At 47.1% G+C, this 25,905-nt stretch overlaps 1 protein-coding gene and 1 long non-coding RNA gene across 3 annotated transcripts in view; both read right to left on the reverse strand.

Moving 5' to 3' along the window:
- Positions 1-25,905, reverse strand: part of LOC135397743 (uncharacterized) — a 186,350-nt gene that overhangs the window by 126,917 nt on the left and 33,528 nt on the right. For both annotated transcript variants that reach the window (XM_064629339.1, XM_064629338.1), the window contains exon 2: positions 1,325-1,508. In XM_064629339.1, coding sequence (XP_064485409.1) covers positions 1,325-1,488 — 164 coding nt within the window. In that variant the 5' untranslated portion in view covers positions 1,489-1,508. The remainder of the gene's footprint in view (positions 1-1,324; positions 1,509-25,905) is intronic.
- Positions 21,428-24,631, reverse strand: LOC135397740 (uncharacterized). The gene is made up of 4 exons (XR_010423716.1): positions 24,127-24,631; positions 23,897-23,992; positions 23,655-23,773; positions 21,428-22,666 (listed from the first exon to the last, which is right to left on the reverse strand). It is a non-coding gene; the product is annotated as an uncharacterized LOC135397740 (long non-coding RNA).

The following is a 25,905-nucleotide window of genomic DNA, read 5'->3' on the forward strand; positions in this document are numbered from 1 at the left end:
GGGTATCTGGATGGAGCCAACAGTTCGGGAAACACAAATATCAGTGACCGCGCCTCGCCCAGAGACTGATTTTCGGCTGTCAAATTTTTGTCGAAATCTTTTCTTTCTTTTTTTTTAAGAAACATGATTTTTATTGGAATAGTGTGTTATGGCCATAGCCTTCCGAATTCAGGAAGAAAAACGCTGCATGGAAATGAGCTTAATTAATGCTAGAGACTGAGCCCAATGGTACAAAAAAAGCACCCGAAAACTGCCCGAACCGAAATCGGGACCCAAGTTCTTTCCGTGCATCACCGCATGCTACTGGACTGCAAGCCAAAGTTCGGCCGAGGACTTTTGACGTTAGGGCACATCGCCTTTCAACCATCCGGCTCAAATAATCCCTGTACTAATAGGAGGACAAGTCGCACACACGGCAACAGTCGACCCGAATTGGTACTTCATTGTTGCCATATGGTTCACCTTTCAGCTGAACAGCCATTGAATGCTTACTACTTTTTCGGTTACGACACTTTCAAAGTAGGAACCGAAATCTGTCCTCGCCAGATCCGACCAAATTCGGCACAAAACTCCGGTCACCGAAAAAAGTACGGTTCCGATTTCGGTTCCGAAGGAATCCGGATGGTATTCGTGTCCATGCGGTTCACGCTTAAAACGAATGCAAACAACCTCAATCTGTGGCAAAAGAGTCTATAAGTGTATTCTGTCGTAGTCGAGCGGTACGACTTACAGGAGTGACTCAGAAGCGACTGCCCGGTACAACGATAACACGTTTAATGTTCCAACCCAGCACGCGCTCTGTAGCTCGCGCTACCAAAACCCACACTAGTCTTTGTCGTCATCATCGTTACACGACATATTCCAAGTAGTCTTATAATTTTTTTAAGTAAAACCTATTTTTAGGAAGTTAATGACATCATCTCGTTTGATACCTATAGTGCTGTTGGGATTAAAGTTAGACCGCCTTTGTTGGTTTCCGAGCGCGTTCTATGCGGCGACGGCAATGCATTAGATGGAAAGTAATTGTTCTGTGTTTCAAACAGACGAGCACAGCACAAGTCTCAGTGTGCCTGAAACCGACGACTAGCATATTTCAATCGGCATTAGACTGTGCCGATATGGGATTTTGTGCGCCTGTGATTTTGAACATGTGGATTCTTGAACCTGTGGAACTGCAGGATACCCACAAACTCAGTGGGTTCCCTGAGTGCATGCTTATAGTATATGATAAATCACGTCTGTTTCCTTACATGGTTTCATGAGTTATACAATAAAATAGATGGGGCATATATAGGTTTTATCTCGAAGCTATAGCATGATATACTTGTCTTTCAAGGAAGGACGACGAAGATCAGTCGTAGAAGCCGGAGGTGCATCACCCTGGCCTCCTGCGGCAGCACCGTGACTTCCCGGGGCCTCAACCGCCGTTTGGGCCCCAGATCCAGCTGCGTCCGGCTTGGTCACCAGTTGTTTTTCTTCGTCTCCCATGGTTCGATAAACTTATAAGCCTGAAAGTGTTGTACAAGGGTCGTTCAAGGATGACACTTTTGCTCGATAACAATCAGAGAGTGAATGTAACTGAATAAAACTTTGAGGGCGAAGTGATATCCTCAGTACATTGATCAGCAGCAATCAACAGCACGTGCAGTACGTGCAGAGTGGATGTGCAGCAGCGGCTATCATGGCGGCGAGCAATGTGCCTGTAGCTGTAGAGCAGCGATGCATATAATAAAATTCCTTGTGAAGGAGAACTTTAAACCGCCTGAGATTTTGGAAAGATCACATGCACATTACGGGGAACAAACGATGCCAAGCGCAAGAGTGTACGAATAGTGGAGACAGTACGAAGGACGGGATACGTTGACGAATGAACCACATGGACAAGTTCGTCAGAGGGCAATCACGCCAGTCAACATCGTAGGCGTTGAGCAAGCCACCCTCAAGAGCCGGACAGCAACAGTTCGGAACATTTCAGGCCATGGTGATAGTTGTGTCGGCAGTGTGGAGACAATCTTGCACGAGCACTTGCTGTTTCGATGTTAAGTCTGTGTAAAATGGGATCCCAGACACCTCACTTGCGAGCAAAAAGAGAGAGCGCATGGCAGTCTGTGAGAAGTCTCTGAGCGCGGTTTCAATCCGCGGGGGAAGATTTTTGCAGTCAATCATGACATGCGATGAAATCTTCCACCCCAAAGACAAAGAAGCAAAAAGCAAAAACCAAAACAGGCAACATGGGATTGCGACATAAGTTTTTTTTAATTCCGTGTTAGCACCGCCAAGACTTGTGGCTATGAGCGGCGTACAGACGTGGACAGATGGAGAGGACAGCAGGAAGGAGTGGGAGACGGGGAGGGGTTAGTATGCGTCCTGGGCCGACTTCAGAAGAAACTGCCAACATTCGTCTGGAAAGGCTTCGGAAAACAGGGAAAACCTCAGACAGCACAGCCGGTAACAGGATCATCCTAACCAGTATGCCACGGGAGCTGGTGCGACATAAGGTGTCCCCGCCGCCAAAGTAAGGCAAGGTGAAGCTGTCCTCTGGAACTATTCTCGATGAAACAATGCGTGCATTACTTGCAGGTCACGAGCTCTTGGGTGGAGTCCACGCGACGCGCTCCGCCCGAACGCTCCGCCCATTTCTAGGGACATTTTGTCCCTAGCGAAATCATTTCTAAGTGCGAGGGGCGTTCAAGTCAAACCGGGACTTTCTGTCTCCTGAGTGTACAAATGGCTCCCGCTACTTTTTTCATCATTTTCACACGCTACAGGCCTCCGCGTTCACCACGTAGTGGTCCAAAGTTTGTGCAAAACAGAAGACACGTGCTAGACAAGATGGCCGACAACGAGGTGAGCGCGCACATCGAACAGCGAATTGTCATGAAGTTTCTCGTGAATGAAGGCGTAAACTCATCTGAAGTTCACAGAAGACTTCAGGCCCAGTATGGCCACGATACACTTAACAGAGCGTTTGAGTGGTGCAAACGGTTCCGAGACGGCCGTACATCAGTGAAGGACGATCCCGGCCGGGGCGGCTCAGAGACCAGCGTCAGAGTTCCTGAGAATATCCAACTTGCGGAGCGCATGATCCTCAAGGACCGACGGATAACATGTCTCGAACTGGCTCGAAAGACGGACCTTTCTGTGGGAACGCTGAACAAAATCATTCATGAACACATCCAGTTTCGGAAAGCCGGGCCTCATCACCAAAGGAGTCCTCCTCCTACAGGACAATACACGCCCACATACCGCGCATCTCACGACACGCACCTTACAGGAACTTGGCTGGGAGTTGCTGCCACATCCCCCTTACAGTCCAGACCTCGCCCCCAGTGATTTCCATCTCTTCGGGCCACTGAAGGCGTTCATTGGGGGCCGCCACCTCAGCTGCGGCGACGAGGTCAAGAATGCGGTCCGATCATGGCTGCTACGCGTCGGTAAGGATTTCTACGCTGCTGGCATCCAAGCCCTCGTGAAACGCTGGGACAAGTGCATTAGTGCAGCTGGAGATTACGTTGAAAAATAAAACTAATTTCTTGCCTGTAAGTTCATTTTACTTTTGCAAAAAATGAAAAGTCCCGGTTTGACTTGAACACCCCTCGTACATTCTTTGCAGTGGCATGCTCTGTTGTAAGATAATGTAATGAGGTGGCGCTACGTACAGGACGTAATAAATGTGGGAGCAAAACGCAAGCGAAACCGTAATGCGGCAGTAGAAACGTACGCCATTAGTTTTGTACTTAGCATAAATAGAATAAGCATAAACACGAAGCCGTTCATGAGAATATTTTATTTCCAAGTTTACAGTTTCAGCAAAAAATTGCAGAGAGTCCTTTATGTAGACATGCATGGTGAATATTTCCAAGGCGATAATACAGTGGCGCCACACCCTACGTTTTGACTTTTACAACAGCATTATACTGAGGAGTTATCCCTAGATTTTCCCTAGCCGGCAGACACAAGCTAACATCGGGTTAGGCAATGACGTATGGCATCACTTTTAAAGCAGAAAAGTAAGGCAGCGTATAGGGGGTGCATTACTTTGATCAAGGATGGCGGTATGATCGACATAGCATACATACTTTGGGTTATGGTGTTATATCTTGTTCGGCAACTGTTTTTGCGACTCAACGGTGGCGTACACTGCATTTGCTTAGGATAATGATGACCGATGTATGTTGTTGGTTTGTACGTCACCACACTGCACCACACCTCCGATGTACTTCACCACACAACAGTAGTAATGACTGGACACAAGTTGCCCACAACGCACATCTTGGTCTAAACACGATTTAATTAGCAATTAGAGCTAAGTGGGACCCCCCACAGTAATCAGGACCCTCCAGGGACTCATCACACTAATTGGGGAGCATTTAACTCGTGTCCAGACCAGTTGTGCATATTGGGCAGCCTGTGTCCATAAAAAAGAAAAAATACATAGAGATAGAGTGGAGAGAAACAATTTATTCGAAAATCAACGACACCGTGGCGAAGAAACCGCTCCGGAACGTCCGAATGACCAGCACCCGCCATGTTGCTTGTTGGCGGTGGGTAGTTGCAGAGATCGACGACAGGTGGCCACCTAGTTGCAAGGCATCACACCAGATGGCACCACCACCATCATAGCTCTATGCGAGAAAGACAGAGAACAACAAAATACTAGCGACAGGTAAAATTGCAGCACGGCTCAACAAGTCTAGGCATGCCAGAGCACGTGGAAAAGGTCTAACCGCTACTGCTAAACAGCACGTAGAAAACAGTACACGTCGGGGAAAAGGCGACCGGTTAGGCCTAACCACAGTCTCACCGCACAACACTACGAAATTCAACGGTTAACACAAGGCGGGAACCGCAAAACGCTAGGCACACAATGCTAAACATGTGACAACACGCACAAAAGGCAACTACGGGTCACTGCTAAACAAGTCTACATTCGCGTACGGGGAATATCCGTTACGGCAAACATGCGAGAAAAGGCTAAACTTGAGCGCGGTAAAACAATGCGCAAACATCGGCAAAGCACTCACCTTTTCCCCCGCGGCGACGGTGCAACCGATCCCGACGACAGCCACGCACGAAGAGAGCCGGCACGGGGACTGCGGAGCGACCGAGCGCACGTCTACACTCCATGAGATCCAGCGAGCAGGTGACTGGGGCGCCTCCGCTACGCATGCGCGCGCTCCTCGCGCCCTCTGCGCCACCCGCCCGCCCGGCCGTCATGTAGGGATCATCTCCTCGCAGGCGGTTTCGGTTTAGGTCTCTCGCCTTCCACTGCGTGCGTGCGCGCTTTCAGCGGCAGCGGGTTGCTTTTCCGTTTCGGTTTCGCTCTCGTTTCTTTGCACGTGTTTATTTGTATAAAGGCTGCGCGCACTGCGCTCGCGTCATCAATATGTGAAAATGTTCAGCTACCACTCGTTACAAAATTGTTCTTGCACCCACGCTTCTTGGGAAGAAGTGGAGAATGAATGTTTCAACAACAAAAGTCCCCACAACGAGCTCGTCATCTCTGCTTTTCGCTACGTGATAGACATGGTAGGCTTTGGTAATATAGGAGAGATCTCGCCGGGGCCGCTGCAGGAGATGGTGCTTCGAATCTACGCCCGTTACAAGAACGTCTGTATAACGGTTCCGGACGGACCCCTGGGACTGATGAGCGAATTTGTGAGCTTGGCCAACTCAGAATTCAACTACATTGCTGCAGACATCGTGGACCTTCTCGCTCGTGCCATTGCTCATATTAAGTACGCCCTGCGGAAGCAGCGACATTTGCAAGCAGTCTACATCATGAACTTTGTCGCCGATTTATTGAAATATCGTTTGGTTATCGAAATGCAACGCATTAAACAGTCTGAATAACTCTGATGAGACTCTGTGTTTTTTTCACTGAAACATCTTTATTGAATACATACAAAGACGTCTCTTGAGATGGTCGATAGATGCCTGCACCCTCCCTGACTTTGCTGATCTCACGAACAGAACATTACGAGATGATCAGACGTGCCAGAAAAGGAACGCGGAATCTTCATCATAGCGTCGTCATTGCACGGGTCACTGCACCAGCATGATGAAGGAATGGCCGTGCTTTTCGTACACCCATCCCGCTACCACACTGCCACGATGACCCGTGCTTCTCTTGTCTGCGAGAGAAAGAGAGAGAGAGAGAGGCATATCTCGACTAGAACTTTTTATTCTCGATTATATGCGCGTGCACTAAGGACTTGCTCTTTGTTCCACGGTCACTCGATGCATGACGACGACGCTCTCCGGCTCTCTTCTGGGTTTTCCAACATTACACATTGAGAGAGTACTATCGTAATCCTATACGTGTCAAAACACTAGGAAAGCTTACCGTATTCGCAGCTTCCGTAAGGGAAGGGGTCTACGGCACCCACGAGATAGCGTTTGCCGTCGTAGGGGACCAAGCTCTTCTAAAATCTCGAAATAGTGTACATTGTTTGCTTTATACTCTGGATAGTGCACTGCTTCTGAGAGACTGTCTTTTCATTGAACAGAGAATCTCAGTACACTTCGTGCCATAAATGTTTCCTCACCACGTCTTTCTTAACTCCTTTTGCTCTCTCGATCTGTTTGTGTGACCCAGCCAAGAGAATGTTGTACATTTTGGTTGGGATGGCTATGACTTCTTGAATAACACCACTTCCCCTCTGATTCGCGTGCTCGTCGTTGAAAAGTGGATGGTCCGCTAGATAGGAGGACAAATCTAAGTCGTCCTCAATTTTCATCGGCTGCTCTTGCAGGCTTGCACACGCCAGAGCAAAAATTATGCTGTCCGTATCGCTATAGATCAATTGCACCGGACACGTCAAGCGAGAAAAGAGCGACTCGTGGACGAAGCTGTACATTCGGACTTTGAATATCTCTAAAATGGCAAAGCCCACGTAAAGGAGGTGCGTACATTGATGCGATGCTGTTTCATCTCGTACAAGATGCACTTATCACTCAGAATGTGAAAATGGTGACTGCCGATGGAGCTAGCTTTTCGGAGCGCGCTTTCTTTGTTGTAGGCTATAGCTAGGGTTCGTGGTTTTCGGCATTTTCCGAAAAATGCCGGAAAACACCCCCCGAATGATTTTTTTCAGATTCGGAATATTCCGAAAAAATACGAATTTCGCGTATCCTGACAGCTGCCATTCCTGGAACCGCAAAGGGAAATCCCCTTGGAATCTCCCTTTGTCGACTATTTCTCGGGCGTGGCATTATCTTCCGGCTGTGCCCTTGTTTCGTTGTGCATAAGCGCTTGTAGGAGGATGACCTCAGCTCTGTTGATGAATCTCGTATGGATGATATAAAGCGCGAGTTTTTCGAATATGCTGCATGCCCTGCCCCTCAGGTGGATATATCTCCTATTCAGTTTTGGACGACCCGTTCCAGCACATGGCCTTTGTTATCGCAGTGCGCCTTAAGCATACTGGCTATTCCTGTTTCTAACACTAATGTTGAGCGCGCGTTCTCTAAACTGCGTGTTATTAATCGCAAGGAGCGAGCCGCTATGACAGATGCGAGCATGATGATGTACGCTTGCATCTATTACAACAAGAGGTAGTCTCATTGTTTGCTGGTTTGGCACAGGCAATAAAAGACATTGTTAATGAAACCATGAATCAATTCACTTATTTTCGGTTTGTTGTTACTTCGCCCGCAAAATAGGCTCTCCTTCATGCGAAATAAATAGATGCCCGTATTCGGGCATTTATTTTTTGGCCGGAATATAGATGCCGAAAAAATCTGATTTATAGTCTCCAATATAAATGCTGATAAACACCCCCCGAATTGGGTTGAAAATAAATGCCGAAAACCACAAATCCTAGCTATAGCGTACCGTTTCATGCGTCTTACATTTTGTATCGACTTATTGAACGTGCTGTTCGACATGGTTTTGTACTGAAGTCTCTTGAATTTCGTGGTCGCGGCATTTCTCAACACGACATTTCTCTGCACGAAGGTTCACAAAAAGCTGTCTTGGCGGAACGAGAGGATACTGTGAACACGTTTTATTTTCATGCCCAACCTCACGCACAGAGCAAGCAATGCATAATGAACGACGTAGCGTTCTTTGTCGTAGCACGTCAGCAAAAGTTTCTTTGTGGGAGGGGCATTTAGCGCCAACGAGTGTTTCAAGTGCTGCTGGTAGGGGCACTGTTCGTTCTCGTCCACCCACTTGTGTTCGGGTGCTACGGAAAAATCCCTGGTGAGCACAGGATATGACAAGTCTACCACGTACACGTAACCCACTTCCGAATCGTGAGGAATGTTGAGAAAATCGATCTCGCTCCACCTCGAAGGATGGACCCACTCAAAACCACCTGTTGGGACATGGAAAGTCAACGCGTACGGCTACAAACTGTTCACGTCGAGGTACTGGATAAAAGTCTTTTCTTGCTGGGGATCATAAACGACACACCCCTCGTGATTAGCCCGACAGTGTCTGTGGAAGCTGTTACATATACCTCCCCTGATTCCCTTCTTGATCGTTTTGTACATCTCGCGATCGCTCATGAGCTCGAGTTTGACTTTGGTGAGCTTCAGAGCGCTGCTCCACGCGTAACTGGCGAGGGACATGGCACGTAGGATATCCATCCCATCTGTCTCTAGCGCATTCTTTCTGAAATACAGTACGACGTCACAGAGCTGACAGGCGTCGAGCGTGACGTAGAGATGCGTGTAACCACCAAAGTTCTTAGATTCGAACAATTCGAAAATCTCGAGGGCGTACAGATAGTCCTCGTACGTGATCTCTTGGTCATTCAGGTCACTTTTGAAAGCTTCCTTTGGCGGTAGTGGCGGTAGTGACGAAGGTGTACGGGTAAATGCCTTTCCTGAGGAGGCGCCGGAAACGATCACCATACATTTGACGGGTACAATGAAACGCGCTCTCGCCGCCGCTAGCGAGCAAAGTTTCCACCAGGTTCGACAAGTAAAGGTTGAAAAACTGCGTGGTATCGCGGAAATAGAGATCACCAATGTTGAACCCTCTTATCTCTTCCAAACTCGAAGCTAAAGATCCAAGGTTCACCCAGATTTAGAACGTGCATGTGGCGGAGAAGGGAGCTCAAATCGTATTGCAGGTTGTGCACGCACACGACGAGTTCTTTCGTGTTACGACACGTAAGGTTACACGTATCACACAGCGTCGCAACAAAATTCAAAGAACCGGGCTCTACGAAGCGGGTGTGATCGTGATGCGACACCTTCCGCGTGTGACGGTTAAATTGGATTCCACAAAATTCGCAGTGCATCGCACTCTCGTGTCGAAAGTGGTCTTCCATACTTATGACCAACAGCGAGGGACAGCGGTTCAACCTATCGATTTGATCGCTAAATCCCTTGAGCGAGAGCATGCATTTTTCTGCCGCATTGGGTACCAAATAGCCATCTAGGCCTAGTGTTTTTCCGTCCCAACTTCTCACTACAACGAGCTCAGTAGCTCAACGAGCAACAGTACGAGCTCATCCTGTGCACACTCACGGCGTCCTTAACGAGTGCATCCGTTTCCAAGACGCTCTCCGTGTCTAATACCGCGAAATAGGGATATGGATGCATGTACTGTATCTTGTTGAAGGTGACGCCCTCCCCTGCTTTTGGCATTTCGAGAATCACTTCGTTTACGTCTCGACACAGACGTTCGTGCTGCTCCAACGCGTCTCTCATCCCGTAACCGGACGTGCATTTCTCGCGATGAAAGTAGTCACTTCCTCGCATGAAAGTGCTAAATTTTCTGATTCCATAGAAATGCTCCCTAACCTCGAGCAGGTGGACTTTATCCTTACAGAGTGTGCAGGGAACCCGTCCGGTAGATATCAAACTCGCCTGCTCATCGCACACGTAGATGTACACAGGGATTTTGTTTTCCTCTCCAAACAAGGGTAATGTCTTAAGTGACTGGGAAGCAGGGTGGCCAGTACCTTACGCGCGTCTCCGGATTCGAAGGATTCATATATTTGCGGTATCTAACATAATGGTTTGGGTTGTTCCTCAACGGATGCAACGCTATACTTGAAACACTCGTTTTCGTGATTCGGTGGAAGTTTGACTTTTGTGAGAGTCTTTGTTTTTCTTTTCTTTTCAGAGAATTTTCCGGGAATTTTCAGAGAATCCGGTCCAAGGATCAACCTCAGAACAAAACAAGTGTATTCAGGGAGTCTGAGCAGGTAAACTAAACAAAGTAATATTTCTCGTCCCACTATAGCTACCAACAGGGACAGGCACAGGACATTCCTGAATGACTCTTCACGGACAGTCCTTGAGTGTCATCCTCAGGATGCTCTGGGGATACACCTCGAAGTACGAGGACACGATGACACTGTGGGTACATCCTGAGGACCGTGTGTGTTCTTAGGGTCGTTCGAGGTGAAACCAGACCCTTCTGTCGCATAGTTTTCTATGCGTTGCGAGGACTCCGCGATGGCAGCATTTATCGCGCCTTCGATTTCTTCGTGGTTATGAACGACTCTCATGTGAAGGTTCACGCGAAGGATATGAGAAGTCAACCTATCGGCTCTGTCCTTAACCATGAGCGCTTTCGAGAACAGGCAAAATTTGAAAGGCATCGGATAAGCTTCGAGGACGCGCGTGATTACTGAAACTATGCTCGGTAGATAGAGTCGCAAATCGTCGACGTTGTCGCCGTGCGGGGAACAACAGAGAAGCGTGTACCTAGTCGCCGTTCCGTCGAATGCCTCATCTGTGACCATAGCTGGGCGAACTCACCCATGAGGGCCCTCATGAGTGCCCCTCACCCTCACCTCACGCCTTTGAGGTGAGGGTGAATGAGGGCAAGCCCGCGATCAGGCCATCCGTGAGTGCACTCATGAGGTTTTTACCCTCATGAGGTCTCCTGTGAGTGCACTTATGAGGTTTTGCCCCTCATGAGACCTCCTGTGAGTGCACTCATGAGGTTTTGCCCCTCATGAGACCTCCTGTGAGTGCACTCATGAGGTCAGAGGGGCGCCAGGTCTGTGTGAGTGAAGTCACTGGTGATGCCTGAGGGGTGTGAGGTCAGTATGAGTGCATTCAGAAATGAGGTTAAATGACGCTTACGAGACGTGGGGAAATTATGAAGGCGCTAGTGATATGGTTCCAGCGATCCAGCTACCGGCAGAGCGCACTTTAAAGGGCTGGTGTTCCCGTTTTTAGCAATTTCGTCTACGTCGCGCTGGGAACACAGCCAAGCGCCCTGACCTGACGGATTAATTGGTGACATGGTTCCAGCGACCTAACTACACGCAGTGTGCACTTTAAAGGGCTGATGTGCCCGTTTTTAGCAATTTCGTCTACGTCGCGCTGGCAACACAGCAAAACGTCCTGAGCTGACGGATTAGTTGGTGATATGGTTCCATCGACCCACCTACACGCAGTGTGCACTTTAAAGGGCTGGTGTGCCCGTTTTTAGCAGTTTCGTCTACGTCGCGCTTGGAACACAACAAAGCCTCCTGAGCTGACTGATTACTTCATGATATGGTTCCAGCGACCCACCTACCGGCAGGGTGCACTTTAAAGGGCTGGTGTGCCCGTTCTTAGCAATTTCGTCTACGTCGCTCTGGGAACACAGCCACGCGTCCTGAGCTGACTAATTACTTGGTGATATGGTTCCAGCGACTCGACTACAGGCAGGGTGCACGTTTTTACCAATTTCGTCTATGTCGCGCTGGGAACACAGCAAAGCCTCCTGAGCTGATTGATTACTTGGTGATATGGTTCCATCGACCTACCTACACGCAGTGTGCACTTTAAAGGGCTGGTGTGCCCGTTTTTAGCAGTTTCGTATATGTCGCGCTGGGAAAGAGCAAAGCGTCTTGGGTGACTGATTACTTGGTGACATGGTTCCAGCGATCCAATTACCTGCAGGGTGCGCTTTAAAGGGCTGATGTGCACGTTTTTAGCAATTTCGTCTACGTCGCGCTGGGAACACAGCCAATTGTACTGGGCTTTGTTGTGTTCCCAGCGCGACATAGACGAAATTGCTAAAAACCGGCGCACCTGCCCTTTAAAGCGCATGCTATCGGTAGTTGGGTCTCTGGAACCATATCACGAAGTAATCAGTCAGCTCAGGAGGCTTTGATGTGTTCCCAGCGCGATGTAGACGAAATTGCTCAAAATGGGCACACCAGCCCTTCAAAGTGCACCCTGCCTGTATATGGGTCGATGGAACCATATCGCCAACTAATCAGTCAGCTCAGGACGATTTGCTGTGTTCCCAGCGCGACGTAGACGAAATTGCTAAAAACGAGCACACCAGCCCTTTTAAGTGCACCCTGCCGGTAGTTCGGTCACTGGAACCATATCACCAAGTAATCAGTCAGCTCAGGACGCTTTGCTGTGTTCCCAGCGCAATATAGACGAAATTGGTAAAAACGTGGACACCAGCCCTTTAAAGTGCACCCTCCCGGTAGTTGGGTCGCTGGAACCATATCGCCAAGTAATCAGTCAGCTCAAGACGTTTTGCTGTGTTCCCAGCGCGACATAGACTAAATTTGTAAAAACGTGCACACCAGCCCTTTGAAGTGCACCCTGCCTGTAGTTGGGTCGCTGGAACCATATCGCCAAGTAATCAGTCAGCTCAGGACGCTTTGCTGTGTTCCCAGCGCGACAGAGGCTAAATTTGTAAAAACGTGCACACCAGCCCTTTAAAGTGCACCCTGCCTATAGTTGGGTCGCTGGAACCATATCGCCAAGTAATAAGTCAGCTCAGGACGCTTTTCTGTGTTCCCAGCGCGACATAGACTAAATTTGTAAAAACGTGCACACCAGCCCTTTAAACTGCACCCTGCCTGTAGTTGGGTCGCTGGAACCATATCGCAAAGTAATCAGTCAGCTCAGGACGCTTTGCTGTATTCCCAGCGCGACGTAGACGAAATTGCTAAATACGTGCACACCAGCCCTTTAAAGTGTACACAGCCAGTGGTTGTGTCGCTGGAACCACATCATGCGTCATTTGACCTCATTTCTGAATGCCCTCATACTGACCTCACATACGTCAGGCCTCACCAGTGACTTCACTCACAGAGACCTGGCGCCCCTCAGACCTCATGAGTGCACTCACAGGAGACATTACGAGGGTAAGACCCTCAGGGCTTGCGTTTGTGAGTGCCGTGAGGGTGAGGGCGAGTGAGGGCCTGTGCTCGTGAGGGCGGTGAGGGTGAGGGCGATTGAGGGCATGTGTCTGTGAGGGCCGTGAGGGTGAGGACGAGTGAGGACCTGTGCTCGTGAGGGCGGTGAGGGTGAGGGCGATTGAGGGCATGTGTCTGTGAGGGCCGTGAGGGCGAAGGCGAGTGAGGGCATGTGCTCGTGAGGGCGGTGAGGGTGAGGGCGAGTGAGGGCATGTGCCCGTGAGGGCCGTGAGGGTGAGGGCGAGTGAGGTTTCACCAAAATGCCCACCTATGTCTGTGACAAAGAAAGGAAGGAATCACCTCTCCGTGACAGAGAGGGATGGTTCTCTACGACGTGTTCTCTCAATTCAACGATTCTACGACCCTCAACGGGGCCCTCATCCATTCGAAATTCTGGGCTTGCATCTGGTGGTTCATCTCTAACCCTAAAAGAAAGAGGAATGAAATCTGCATACGACTGATCCCCTTCCCACATGAGCAGTTCGTCTGCACTGTCGTGCCCATCTAGGGGTTCGTCGTCGTCCGTTTCAGGTATTACGAAAGGCGGACAACTGACTCTGTTTTCGTCGTCATCTGAAAAGACGACTAGGCTGTTACCAAGATTCTCCATTCAAGCTTCATGCTCTTTTTCTATGGCCACGAGCATGGCGTCGATGGGGTCGTATTGACATACGAGACAGTGTCGCACTGCGGTCAAATAAAATCAGTACGAGATTCCCCCTCACGAAACAATACTCACTTTTCCCTTCAGTTGAGGAACGCTTGAGATTGATGATGAGAGAGGATGGGATGAGTCACTTTGTGTGTTCAGTGTCATGCGGTGACAGCGGCTATGGGCTCCTGAAAAACAATGCGCCATACATCGAATGCACTCACACAGCAGAGACGGTCAACTTACATTTTTCTCCACGAAACGACGCACGTCGTTGATGGATGCCCCTCATGGGCTTTCCATCAATCGTTGTAGAACCAGACCACCTTTTATAGTCGCTACACCACTCTCCTCCTCCTCGCATTGCGACGGTGTCGTCTGTACTTTGCCCACCCCGCCTTCCGTCTTTCGCGCCTTTTTTCGCTTGGATGTCGCATATGGCGGTGACCCCACTGTCGTTGAATAAAACGTTATACTAATGTCTAGCTAACACTCTGGTGCGTTCTGGGCCGACTTCTATATGGCGACCAGGCAAAAATCTGGACTGGTTCCAGAATGGTTCCATTTGAATCTGGGCTGGCTCCATTTGAATGTGGATGGTCCCGGAATGGTTCCAGTTGAATCTTGATGGTCCCAGCTGGATTCGCAAGTGGGGTGGCTGGTTCCACATTGGTGAAATCAGTGGTACCACTCTGGCCTCAAATGGTTCCAGAACTTACAGTGGGATCCTCACAGGTACCATTTTGTTCCCACAATGGTCAATTGAACCACTTGAGATTCCAAGCTGGGCAGCTTCTCCCTTTGAGATCCGTTAGGGGAAGAAGAGTCCACTCTTGCCATATACCCTTCTGTTTTTTTTCTTTTTTAGCAATTATTTTGATGTACCTTAGCACACGTATCGTCTATATTTCTTGTTTTTTATTCGTTTACGTCTTCGATAAAATATATGCTGTAACTTCAATTCGTGCTCATGTTCTCATCTAAAGACAAATGTCATAAAATGTACCGGAAAAATGTCAAAAGACACAATCAAAAGATGACACACTCCGCCAAATAATTAGAAGAACTAAAAACAAAGAGGTAATTGCACGGGCTGACCCAAAGCAGATGCAATAATTATGAGGGCGTTCCGGTGCGGCGGGAGGCTTTCAATTCAAATTCTAACGGCGTGTCGTGAGAGGCGAGAGGGAGCAGAGAGAGCGCAGGCAGGCTCCCACAGCCCCCCATAGAGCCCATAGTTTGAGATAATTCAGGCAACACTGGGCATGCAACCATTATTTAATTAATTGCTAGGATAATAATTAATATAACGACACTAGGCACAGCAACACTAATAGGCATCATAGTTAATTAATGAAATTTAACTATGATGCCTACCATTCGTCCAATCAGGAGTCTCTCAGTTTGGCTCGCCTTTCGGCCCCATACTGGCTACCATCGGCTTTTACTTTTACTGGTTTTCATGCCCGACGCTCGTTATTCCGTATTCCAGAACTACTAGGCAAATTTTGGACAAAATACACATTTATTTGAAACATCGTACTGACTCAATAGCTTGACACAAATATTCACCGTGCGTACAGAGTCCAAATCGTTGCATTCGTTGACCAAGTTCGAACTCGCAAAACACACACTCTACTCCCTGAAACGAGAGACGCTCGCACGAGCGCGTGCGATTTCACGGTGAGCATCTCCTTTCGTTGGTCGCAGTGCGAAGGTTTCAACGAAGATGGAAATGCTTGTCGCACGGACACCGAATCCTGTCTCCGTATTGACTCCATTCGAAAATGCGACGGCGCTCACAAGTGTTCCTCAGGCGTCAGCTCACCACTGCATTCCAGTTCTGAACTCGAGAGACTGTTCGTACGTAGGATACTTGTGTCAGGAAATATCACAACACGCTCTGAGTCACTTTGACACACTAACAAATCTGCGACTTCTCTTTGAACAATGCGGTCATACGGTGCTGTGAACTGACATCGTCGAGACGCGAGACGCTGCTGCCACTTCTCTCCCTTCTCTTCTTGTAACTGCCCGCCAGACAGGCAGCCCGTGAAAGAATGCTCTTTTGAAACTTTGCCAACCAACAGCAGAGCGCGCAATGTCCTTCGACGAATGGGCATCAACTATGATGCCTGCGGGAGTAATACCACGTGTTTATGACGCGCAAACATTTTTTTAGAGCCCTGAAGAGGGGGAGCTATGGGGGCCGGCCTGGCGCAGGCGTCAGTTGAAACTTGGACGCGTCGCGAGGTCGTGTTTCTCTTCGGTTGCCGTGGCAGAGATCGGGCATCTCCTGTGCGCTATTTACGTGGTTTTAGTGCGTTTTCTAAGACAACGTGATGACAATGAGTCACGTGAAACATATTGGCGATATCTCGGAGAAGTTTCGACGCTAGGAAGACACTGCGTCCGCAGAAGAACCGGACGATGAAACACCAAACGGACTGCACAGAATGCTTCTTCCAATGTTAAGAGGTATAAGTGCTTACCGTGGTGCTTCGATCACTACTGATTATGCAGGGTGTTTCAAAAAACGTGTCATTCGGACTTTATAAAAAAACGGGGCGACGGAAAAATACGGGATAAACGGCATTTGTGTGGCAACTGAATTTGCCATTTTGCAAAAATATTTTCATTTGATTTTAATTAACATAAATTGAATTACTTTAATTGAACTCTAAAATTTCCCAAGTCAACCTAACGTTCTTTTTTACAGAATTGGAGAGCCCGTAGGGGACTTAGTCAGATCCACCAAGAAATCCGCTCGATATTGCAAATGGAACTGCCCCAAAATAGTCCCGAAATTGAGGCTTCAAAGTTTCGGGTATTCAACGGCGCACCAAATCAGTGGCAAAGATGCGTCGAGAGCAGCACATGCTCCTGCCCCCATGAAAGATAGAAGGTCGAAAAAAAAAGAGGGCGGGAAAAAAGAGGCGGAATCATTTTTGTTTGCCGCTTATGAACGTATGGTGGAATGTCAACCGCCTTGTTATCGGCACATCTTGTGCTGCACGCCGGTTCGGCGATAAATTGTTCTAGCTTCGTGGGGGCAGGAGCATGTCCTGCTCTCCGCGCGTCTTCGCGACTGATTTTGTGCGCCGTTGAATACCCGAAACTCTGAAGCCTCAATTTCGGGACTCTTCTGGGGCAGTTCCATGTGCAATATCGAGCGAATTTCTTGGTGGATCTGATTAAGTTCGCTACGGGCTCTCTAATTCTGTAAAAAAACGTTAGGTTGACTTGGGAAATTTTGGAGTTCAATTAAACAAATTCCATTTCTTTTAATTAAAATCAAATGAAAATATTTTTGCAAGGTGGCATATTCAGTTGCCACACAAGTGCCGTTTACCCCGTATTTTTCCGTCGCCCCGTTTTTTTATAAAGTCCGAATGACACGTTTTTTGAAACACCCTGTATGTTTTATTTCAGGAGCTAGAGGAACCTGAGAAACATGGTTAAGACGAGTATAAAGATTAGGATCGTTTGGTGAAGAGGAAAATGGTACATGCCGCGACCTACACGGACGGAGGTGTCATCTTCTCTGAGAAAATACAAGTGTGGGGTGGTCAACAAAACGCCATGTTCCCTGTTGTCCGTGAGTGCATCGCAAATTCAACACAAGCACATACCTCGTCTGAACGCAGTGAGTGATTACCCGTGTGCGACTTAGTACGTGAGAGATGTATCGATTATTTCTTTATCCTTAGTGTATGCTCATAGCAGAATAAACAATATTTACTTGAACAGTATGTGCTTTTCTACGCATTACTTTCGGTCATGCATTTAGTGGTCCCATCTGCTAAGTGGTCGAATCCGAGACCACTTAGCAGAGGGGACCACTGGATAAATTCCATTGGTTCCACTTCAAGTGGCACCACCGTGAAACTGGTTCACCACCGTGAAACTGGTTCCACTTTTAACTGGTCCCATCCAGTGAACGGAACGGTTCCACATTCCAAGTGGTTCCTGTCCGATAATCCACTTCGAAGTGGTCCCACTCCAGATTTTTGCCTGGGCAAAAGCATTGGACGGACCGATTGATACGCCCGTTTCTCGGCTGTCGGATGGTACCGTTCGACGTACGTTGCGAAGGACTTCGACTATTGAAGGAAGATGGAGAAGGTGGACCATCAGTGTCACTCTGTGACTGAAGAAGATTGTACCTATGTGTGTTTAAGATAAAAACACTTGTTTCTCACGCTTCTTTCGTGCAGATTACGAATGGCTACTGACAGGAGCTCTACCCCTGGTCCTTACCTTCAAGCCTCCTCCGAAGACCTTCTTTTTGCGAATCGGCGATCAGCTGACCACCTGTCATTGTGGTGGACTCTGGTCAAGAAACCTCAGTCATTGGTTAGACTTGAGCCTTTGTCCGTACTCGGGCTGTCTTCCCGGGCACGAAACCAAAGCTGGAGCCTAATTCATGTGTAACCTCTCACGATAAATAAAAAAAAAGGCTGTGTATACTTTCATTCTGTCTCAGTCATGACGCCCGAGCAGAGGTTTGCAACCTTTGTGCAAACGCGAATGTATCGAGACTTGCTACGATTACGCGATTATATTCATGGCGATGGCTGCGAGGGTGACTTTCGCTCGATTCTCAAGTCGATACCCTTACGTCTGTTCACCGTCAGTGGGAAGATTGCAAAGAAAATGAAGCGTTTCGTAGATTACAAGCTCGAGCTGTTGGAAAAGTATAGACGAGGAGAGGCAGTCGACCCGTGTCTCAGCAACGCGGGTTTCAACCGACCCATTGTCCGTCGCTACTGGCTTCTCCGCACATCCCTCGACGTCACGGTGACCTGCGACGAGCGTCGGGTCAGCACGTTGGGAGATCGTCTCGCAAGCGTCTTGTGTATGTCGTGAAAAATAAATACACTATTTTACGAAACGAGTTCGCTCACGAGGAGACGTTTTATTGTTTTGTCATTCTCATCGAGGTTACGGGAAAACATGGACACAGAATTTTTCAAGCTGTAGCGTTTCGACATACGCGTGGCTGCGTATATACAAAAAAGCCCGCAGTAAGGCGAAAAAGGCGATTGAATACACTTGTCGTAAAACTCGTCCACTAGTAAAGTCCTTCGAAGGTTTGCTTCGATGGGGGGAAGTTCGTAACTATCGAAAAACACGGCAGACCCCTCGTAGTTTTTCAGGTAGAGCACCCAGTGCTGGCCGCGCTTTCTTCGCTCTTCCGTATTGATGATTAAATAGCCGGGCTTGTGCAAGACGTAGGCTTCGTCGGAAGTACAAATTCCTCTCAGCATGGAGGAAGCGAGGGGATTCAGGGACACGAGTTCCAAGATGTCGCTCTCGTACGTCTTTTCTATGGGAAGGTGACGGTACGGTCCTTGTCGATGCACATGAGCTTGGGACACTCAGAAATCAAGACGACGGTGACCGCGTGTGGAAGGGCTTTAGCGAAGCGTAAGTGCAGGCGAACGTTTCCTTTTCGCCACTAGTTCAAATGCGAAAAAGAAGAACACTTGTCCACGTCCAAGTTGAAGTAGAGAAGGAACCCGTTCGTTTTAAATCAGTCGTAGCTGTACTTGAAATGTTTTTCACCCAGTTCTTGCAAGAAGTTAAAGTAGGGAATTTTGACGAGGTCGTTCTTAAAGTCGTACTCGGCTCGCACTTGCTGGCCGTCCACGGAGAGCATCGAATGAGACAGGTCGTAATGGTGGAATTTGTAGAGGTTCTATTGGATGTCGCCGAGAAAGTCGGATGTGGCGAGCAGGGCGACGCATAATTTGGAAGGCACCCTTTCGGGGTAAACGTTTTCAAAGTGAGCGTCCAAGCTCCCGGCACTGAAACTCCGCACTCTGGTTTTCAATCCGCGTAACACGTAGATGGTCGGGCGTGGTCTGAAGCCGCCGCTCGTATTCCAAGAACAGGGAAGGTGCCAGCGTCACCTTTTTCAAGTGTAACGTCATTTCTTTAACGTCCACCTCGTAATTGTACGTTTTCTTGTCGTTGGGGGCCGATATGAGTTTAAATTCGTCGTTGTTTAAAGGTCAGCTATGTCTCAAATAGTCGAAACGGTTGTGATATTCTGAAAGCTCACATCCAGCTCTCCCCAAAATGCACCTTCATTCTGACAGTTCGGTACAGTACCCATGTCAAAAAAATAGATAATTCATTCCGAAACACACATGGGCGCAGCCATTTTTATGACGTAGATGCACCCGAACGGGCATTGTGACGTGTACGCGCCTTCGTACTTGTCAGTGGATTTCAGCTACGGCTTCTCGCGGCTTCACGTATCTGTGCTTGAAGATGGCGGACATCCGGGTTCCACCGTTCCGCGATAAGTAAACAGTGCAGCAGCTGCGAACTCATTCGCGAACCAGCCTCTGTGCGATGTTGTGACTGGAATTCGTCGTTTGTGTTTTGTGAGCACGTACAATTTGTATCAAGTCGCGTCTGCGTTAGCCCCTTTACAGCACTTGCCCATTGTAGAGACTGACGTTTCGACAGCCGTGTTAGCAAGAAAATGCCGACAGAGTTTTATTCCTGCAGGAAAAAATTGTGCTATGTATTTGAGAAACCGCATACTACTATGGGACAAGTTTTACGTACGATTTATCAATGTGCAACAGCGTCGACGATGGTATGTAACGACGAGAGACGTAAAACGAAATACAAATCACATTTTAAACTTTTTGTGGGATTCTGTGCATTTTCCAGAAGCTTTCTTTGAATCACACACTCCCATGTCACGCTGCGTTGTGTGGCACGCTACAAACTACTGCATTTTATGTCTAACATCTGGATATTGTTTGTAATGAGCACCGTCGCACAAAAACATGCACAGGAAAGCTCCAGTATCCATGTGGTTGCACACTATGCAGACGCAAAAGAAGTACCAGAGCACATACTGTCACTTAGAAATTGTATTTTTAGAAATGTGGTGTCTGAAGAGTTAGGGCATAGCATAGATCCTAGAAATCAGGTGCACCTTATCCTTCTGTAGAGTGCGCTTTCAATGCACAACTCAGCCCATGGGGTGTAAAAGTCTTAGAGGCAATTATGTTACTTGTCGTCCTGGGTGACATCACTGCTCAGCCGTGCTCAGGAATTATTGTGCAAATCACTTTGTATGTAGGACATGATAAGCAATATGTAAGTTGCAACCTTGTCTGCAGCATTCTCGATTGCCTCTTACCTTTACAGTTAAAGACACGTTACCAAATCATTTGTAAAGGGCACTCTTACAGGGGCCTTGTAACTTGAGTTTTTAATTTATAAAATTTATAAAAATATAAGTATACAATATGTAATATGAAATTTATATAAAATAAAAAATAACATTTTTATAAAAAGAATTTATAAAAATAAATAAAAAGGCTTCATGGAAGCAATCCGTTAGCATACCCATTGCACATGAAGCACAATTATATATGCTTGGACATCATCTAATTAATCTTCTGAACCATATGTTTGGCTGCATATGAAATTTTTTATGCGCATGCTCTACCTTCCTATTCCTACATGTACACACAAATAACAGTGAATATATGTGAAGTGGGAAAAAGCAACGCTAGGCTCTACCATCATTGTGCCCCTTTAGCTTTTCCACATTTATGTCTGGTGAACAGGGAATATCTCACTAGAAAAGAAGACATTTGTGCATTGTTTGGCATGCAAATACATATATTTATTTACATTTTCCATCAATCAGCAATGTCGTGACCTGGTGCAAATATTGTTGTCAACAAGGAAAGTGCTTACATCTTGTGCGATAATGTCAGGAACACAAAAAAGCTAGATTTGAAACCACTCTTACGTCGTAGTAGTAGTATTTGTGTGAAGCTACGCAATTCCTGTCCTGCAAATAATTTAAACCATACGTTTCATCTGCCAGCGTGATGATCCCCTGAAAAGCAATTCACACTTGGCGGGAACTGCCGGTTCTGAAACCTATCCCTGATATGTGTAGCCATCAGGGAAGAAACCCAAGGGCTGCTGTGGAAAAGACAAACACACACGGGCTATGTTCTCACTGTGTATCAGCTGCTCTGGCTACTAAGAAGAACATGTTCCAAATTAATAAAACATGGCTTGAAATGATACGCCGGCGAAAGCTAAGAAATAAAATTATAGTTAAATGTACAATATGTAAACACTTGCCATAACATGACAGTTTCCTTCCTGCATTCATGCGCTACCATTCAACCCACATAAACAGTGTACTGAATTTTTTTATAGCATTACACGTCGTTTGACAGAACTTGGAACAAGATTATATAGCACACGATAAAAGTAGAATGAACATAATGTGCAGAAAAAATGGCTAGGAAGCAAGCGAGCTGGTGGAGATGATGCATGTGTAAAACCCCGAGACTAGGGAACACAAAGGGGCGTGTTTGTGTCTGTCCCTTCGTGTTCCCTAGTCTTGGGGTATTACATCATGCATAATGTGCAGCTTTCCATTCACGCTTAATGGCCGTAGCAGTAATGCATGAATGCCACTGCTAAGTTGTGTTGAGAAACACCACTTTATGTTTGCCATGTCTAAATGAAACGTACATGACCTGATCCAAATTAACCGTTCTGAGTCTGGAACACACAAAGAGAAAAACGCAACACACGCCACAACATTAACAGATAGGCAAATGAGCTGTGGCGAGCCCCACCTTGGGACAAAGTCAACAAGTAATTCACCAAAAGTCAATGAGCGCCTGAAATGTAACATCTCTGACTGGTAGCAGGACGGTCCACGTTCAATTCCTGGTGCTAGCACTGAATGGCTTTTTCATGAATTATTTGTTGAAGTTTCAATGTGCTTGAGAATCATTCGTCAACCATTGTATCCTCATGAGGTGATGAGGGTTTGTCATCCCAAGGAGACTCCCTCTCTGGCATGTGTCCTTATGGATGCTCATCACTGCAGAAAAAAAAGAAAAAAGAAAAAGCATTTAATGACAAGAAATGGATAGCCGTATTTACTGTATAATGATTGTGCACAACAAAAAGAAGACTTTCGCACAGAAGGCTGTACTTCTTGGGGTCTAACATCAAGTTACAAAATTCCAGAATATATGACATGTTGTAAGGTAGAGAATAAGTAGAGTTATAGAGTTGTCGAGTTGAGTTGAGGGGGGAGTTGTACCCCTTTTTATTTTATTATATATGATTGTATAATATTTTTATGTCTGTACCAACCCTCGCTCTCTACATTACAACATGTTTTATATATTCTGGGATTTTGTAACTTCATGTTAGACATTAACAAGAGCAGCCTTGTGCACGAAAGTCTCGTCTCATTAAAATTTAGATGCTCTCAAGAGTCTTATTTCTGTTGTGAATCTCTATCGTAGCATACCTGCACATTGCTGTTCTACGTACTGTGACTTTGCAGTAAGAATATGGACTTTGGGTAAAAAGACTACACAGCACTGCTCAGGTATTTTTGCCTATCAAACAGTATGTACGTATGCAGTATGCACACAGTATTTGTGCACCGGACCCACTAAAAATGTAGTGAATGTGGCATTGCCCACGGAAATGCACCAAGTTGAACACAATTATTGTAGAATCTAGGTATTTTAGCTTACATGTCAAGCCAGTACCACATCCAGTGTGAAGTGACAGTGACAAATAAATAGTTTCCATTTTTCTTAGCGCTCAGAACACAGACAGTGAATTAATAAGAGTAAACAATGTTAGCATGAATTCTGGGCTATTCTTCAATCAAAGATTCACAGATAGTAAAGGCACCTTCCTCAATGGACGTTGATGACACCGAAAATTCTAAAACGTTATCAGAGGCGACATCAGCTTCGGTGTGTCAAAGGATTGTATGTCCAACAGTAATCCAGCTAACAGTAACGAAAATGTGCAAAAGACAAATTAACTGATCTACTGTAATGCACCTTCTATATCAGACAGTGAAGCTTGTAACACCCCATCCACAGGAACCAGTGTCCAGACAGCAAAAGTGCTTGAACTGGGAGATAGCAGCTAATCGGAATGGCGACCTTTGTTTTCCACCCTGAAAGCACAGGTTGTAACTTTGAGGGCAGATTTAAAAGTGGCGTCAAGATGTCTGCATGCGAGTGCACATGAAAAGTTGAACATAGGTGAATACTCAAATTATAACATCACATTGTCATACCTGTTGGTGGAGGTAGACTGCAACTAACGTGTCAGCAATTTCTTCATGCACCAGATGCAAGCCAGATCGTGCTTCATTTCCGCCTTCAGCGTGCACCTGTGATAATTCAGAAGTTAGATTATCAATACTATTGTGTTGTTAATCGTGGTTATATCAGAGTAAGCGCAGTAGGACAGCTGCACAATCGATTCGTTAAGCTTGCTATTTTTTATATCTGAACCTCGACTTACCTTTTTTGCTCTCGTTGTTTGCCTTGATCCTCCGTGACACGTTCAAAATGTTGTGTGTCGGGCACCTCAGATTTTCATCAGACGAGTTCAGAAGATTCCAAATTGCCTCTGGAGTCGCGCGTAACCTATGATAACATTCGTGGACAAAATCCTTGCAGTGGAAATTAGCAGGCACCACTGTCAGGCAAGAGCTTCGCACTGCTTAGTCTTTTGGCAGCTTATAATAGGTAACACTTGAATGTTCCGATGAATTGTTCTAACAGCGTAGCATCGTCGCATCTTCGACAACTTCGCCGTGGCATATCACGTATCATATCGCTCCAGCCCATAAAAGGCAAGGTCAGAACAAGGAAGTGCACTTTCCAAACGACGCCGTGCCAAAAAAAAAAAAAATATTCACATGCTTTGTTTCCGGCTTAGCAACAACATAACAGCTGTTCGCTGATGTACGATGCACAGAGGACGAAACAAAAGAAGCCAAGCGGCCAAGCCAAGAGTCCATGCCAAGCCAAAGACAGATAAACCGAGAGCAGTGACGTCGGTGCGCCCGTGCGCAGGGTTTGCCGACAGTCTGACGGCCGGGCGTGGGAACTAAAAAAACTGTTTTCTAAAAAACTACGAACAGTTGGAGCAAGATATTTCGCACACGTATTCAGTGTTCGGTAGTGAACATACAGCGCGAGTATCGCTCAGCTCTGCGGCACTTCAAAATCGGCATATCTCACCTTTAACAGGAAAACGACGCGAATTTCGACGTCAGGTACCATCAGGCGCGGCTGTTGAAACAGGTCGATATTGATCTGACCAACCAGGTTATTTCCCACCCTTCGTCGCTTCGTAACGTTATTTCAGACTGCGAGACTAGACCAGGCCTCCACAGCTCCCCGCATTTGCGGCAGTAGAAAAATAAAATCACGTCACAGTCACGTGGTATTACATCGTCAGGCATCATGACGGATGCCCATTGGCCAAAGGAGGATGCGCGCTCCGGGATTGGTTGATAAAGTTTCGAAATATCTGACAGCTCACTTTTCGCGGGCAGTCTCGGCAGTCGGCCATGCGTGCAGCTCCAAGCAAGGTCGCTGCGTCGGGAACACTCTGTTTTACACTTCGCAAAATAAACTTCGAGAATAAACTCCTCGAAATAAATGACGAAAAAATCCACGATGTAAACATAAAGCTGTAAAAATCAACTTTTGCGATACAAACACTTCAGATTCAAACTTTCAAAATAAATCGTCTCTGATTGGTCGACAGGAACGACAGCCTCATAGCAGCGAAGGCTTTTCGCTCCCGCGTTTCAAAATAGTTCCCCGCAGGGTGAGGCTTTTTGCGGTGGGCTGGGAACGAGAGTACCGAGTCTGGACGAATCGTTTACTGTATTCTTCGCCGGCTATCAGGATTCTGTTGAGACTGCAGTTAATGGTTCTGCTGCTCGCCTGTCAAACTCTGTCGAATGTCGAACTCTGAATTCGTGTCTTGTCACCAAATGAGTTCCCGGTGTTGGTTCCAGCTATGGTGGACACCTGCTATATTATGAACATTGTCGCGAACATCGCCATTCTCCTGCAGGGCTGCCTTGGTTGTGAAATCGTATAGTTGAAAAGTGACGATGGACGAAAAAGCCTGATTCCGATACCGTGTGGATGTGTTGCGTTTGTCCCTCTGTATGTGTCTGCCAGTGTTCCAGGCTCAGAACCGTAGAATCGTGAAATCGGAACCTGCCTGTGGTTTTCCTTGTGAGCCTACGTTCTGATTAACGCACGGAACAGGTACTGG

This window comes from Ornithodoros turicata, chromosome 6 (genome assembly GCF_037126465.1).
Source record: "Ornithodoros turicata isolate Travis chromosome 6, ASM3712646v1, whole genome shotgun sequence".
Classification (NCBI taxonomy): domain Eukaryota; kingdom Metazoa; phylum Arthropoda; class Arachnida; order Ixodida; family Argasidae; genus Ornithodoros; species Ornithodoros turicata.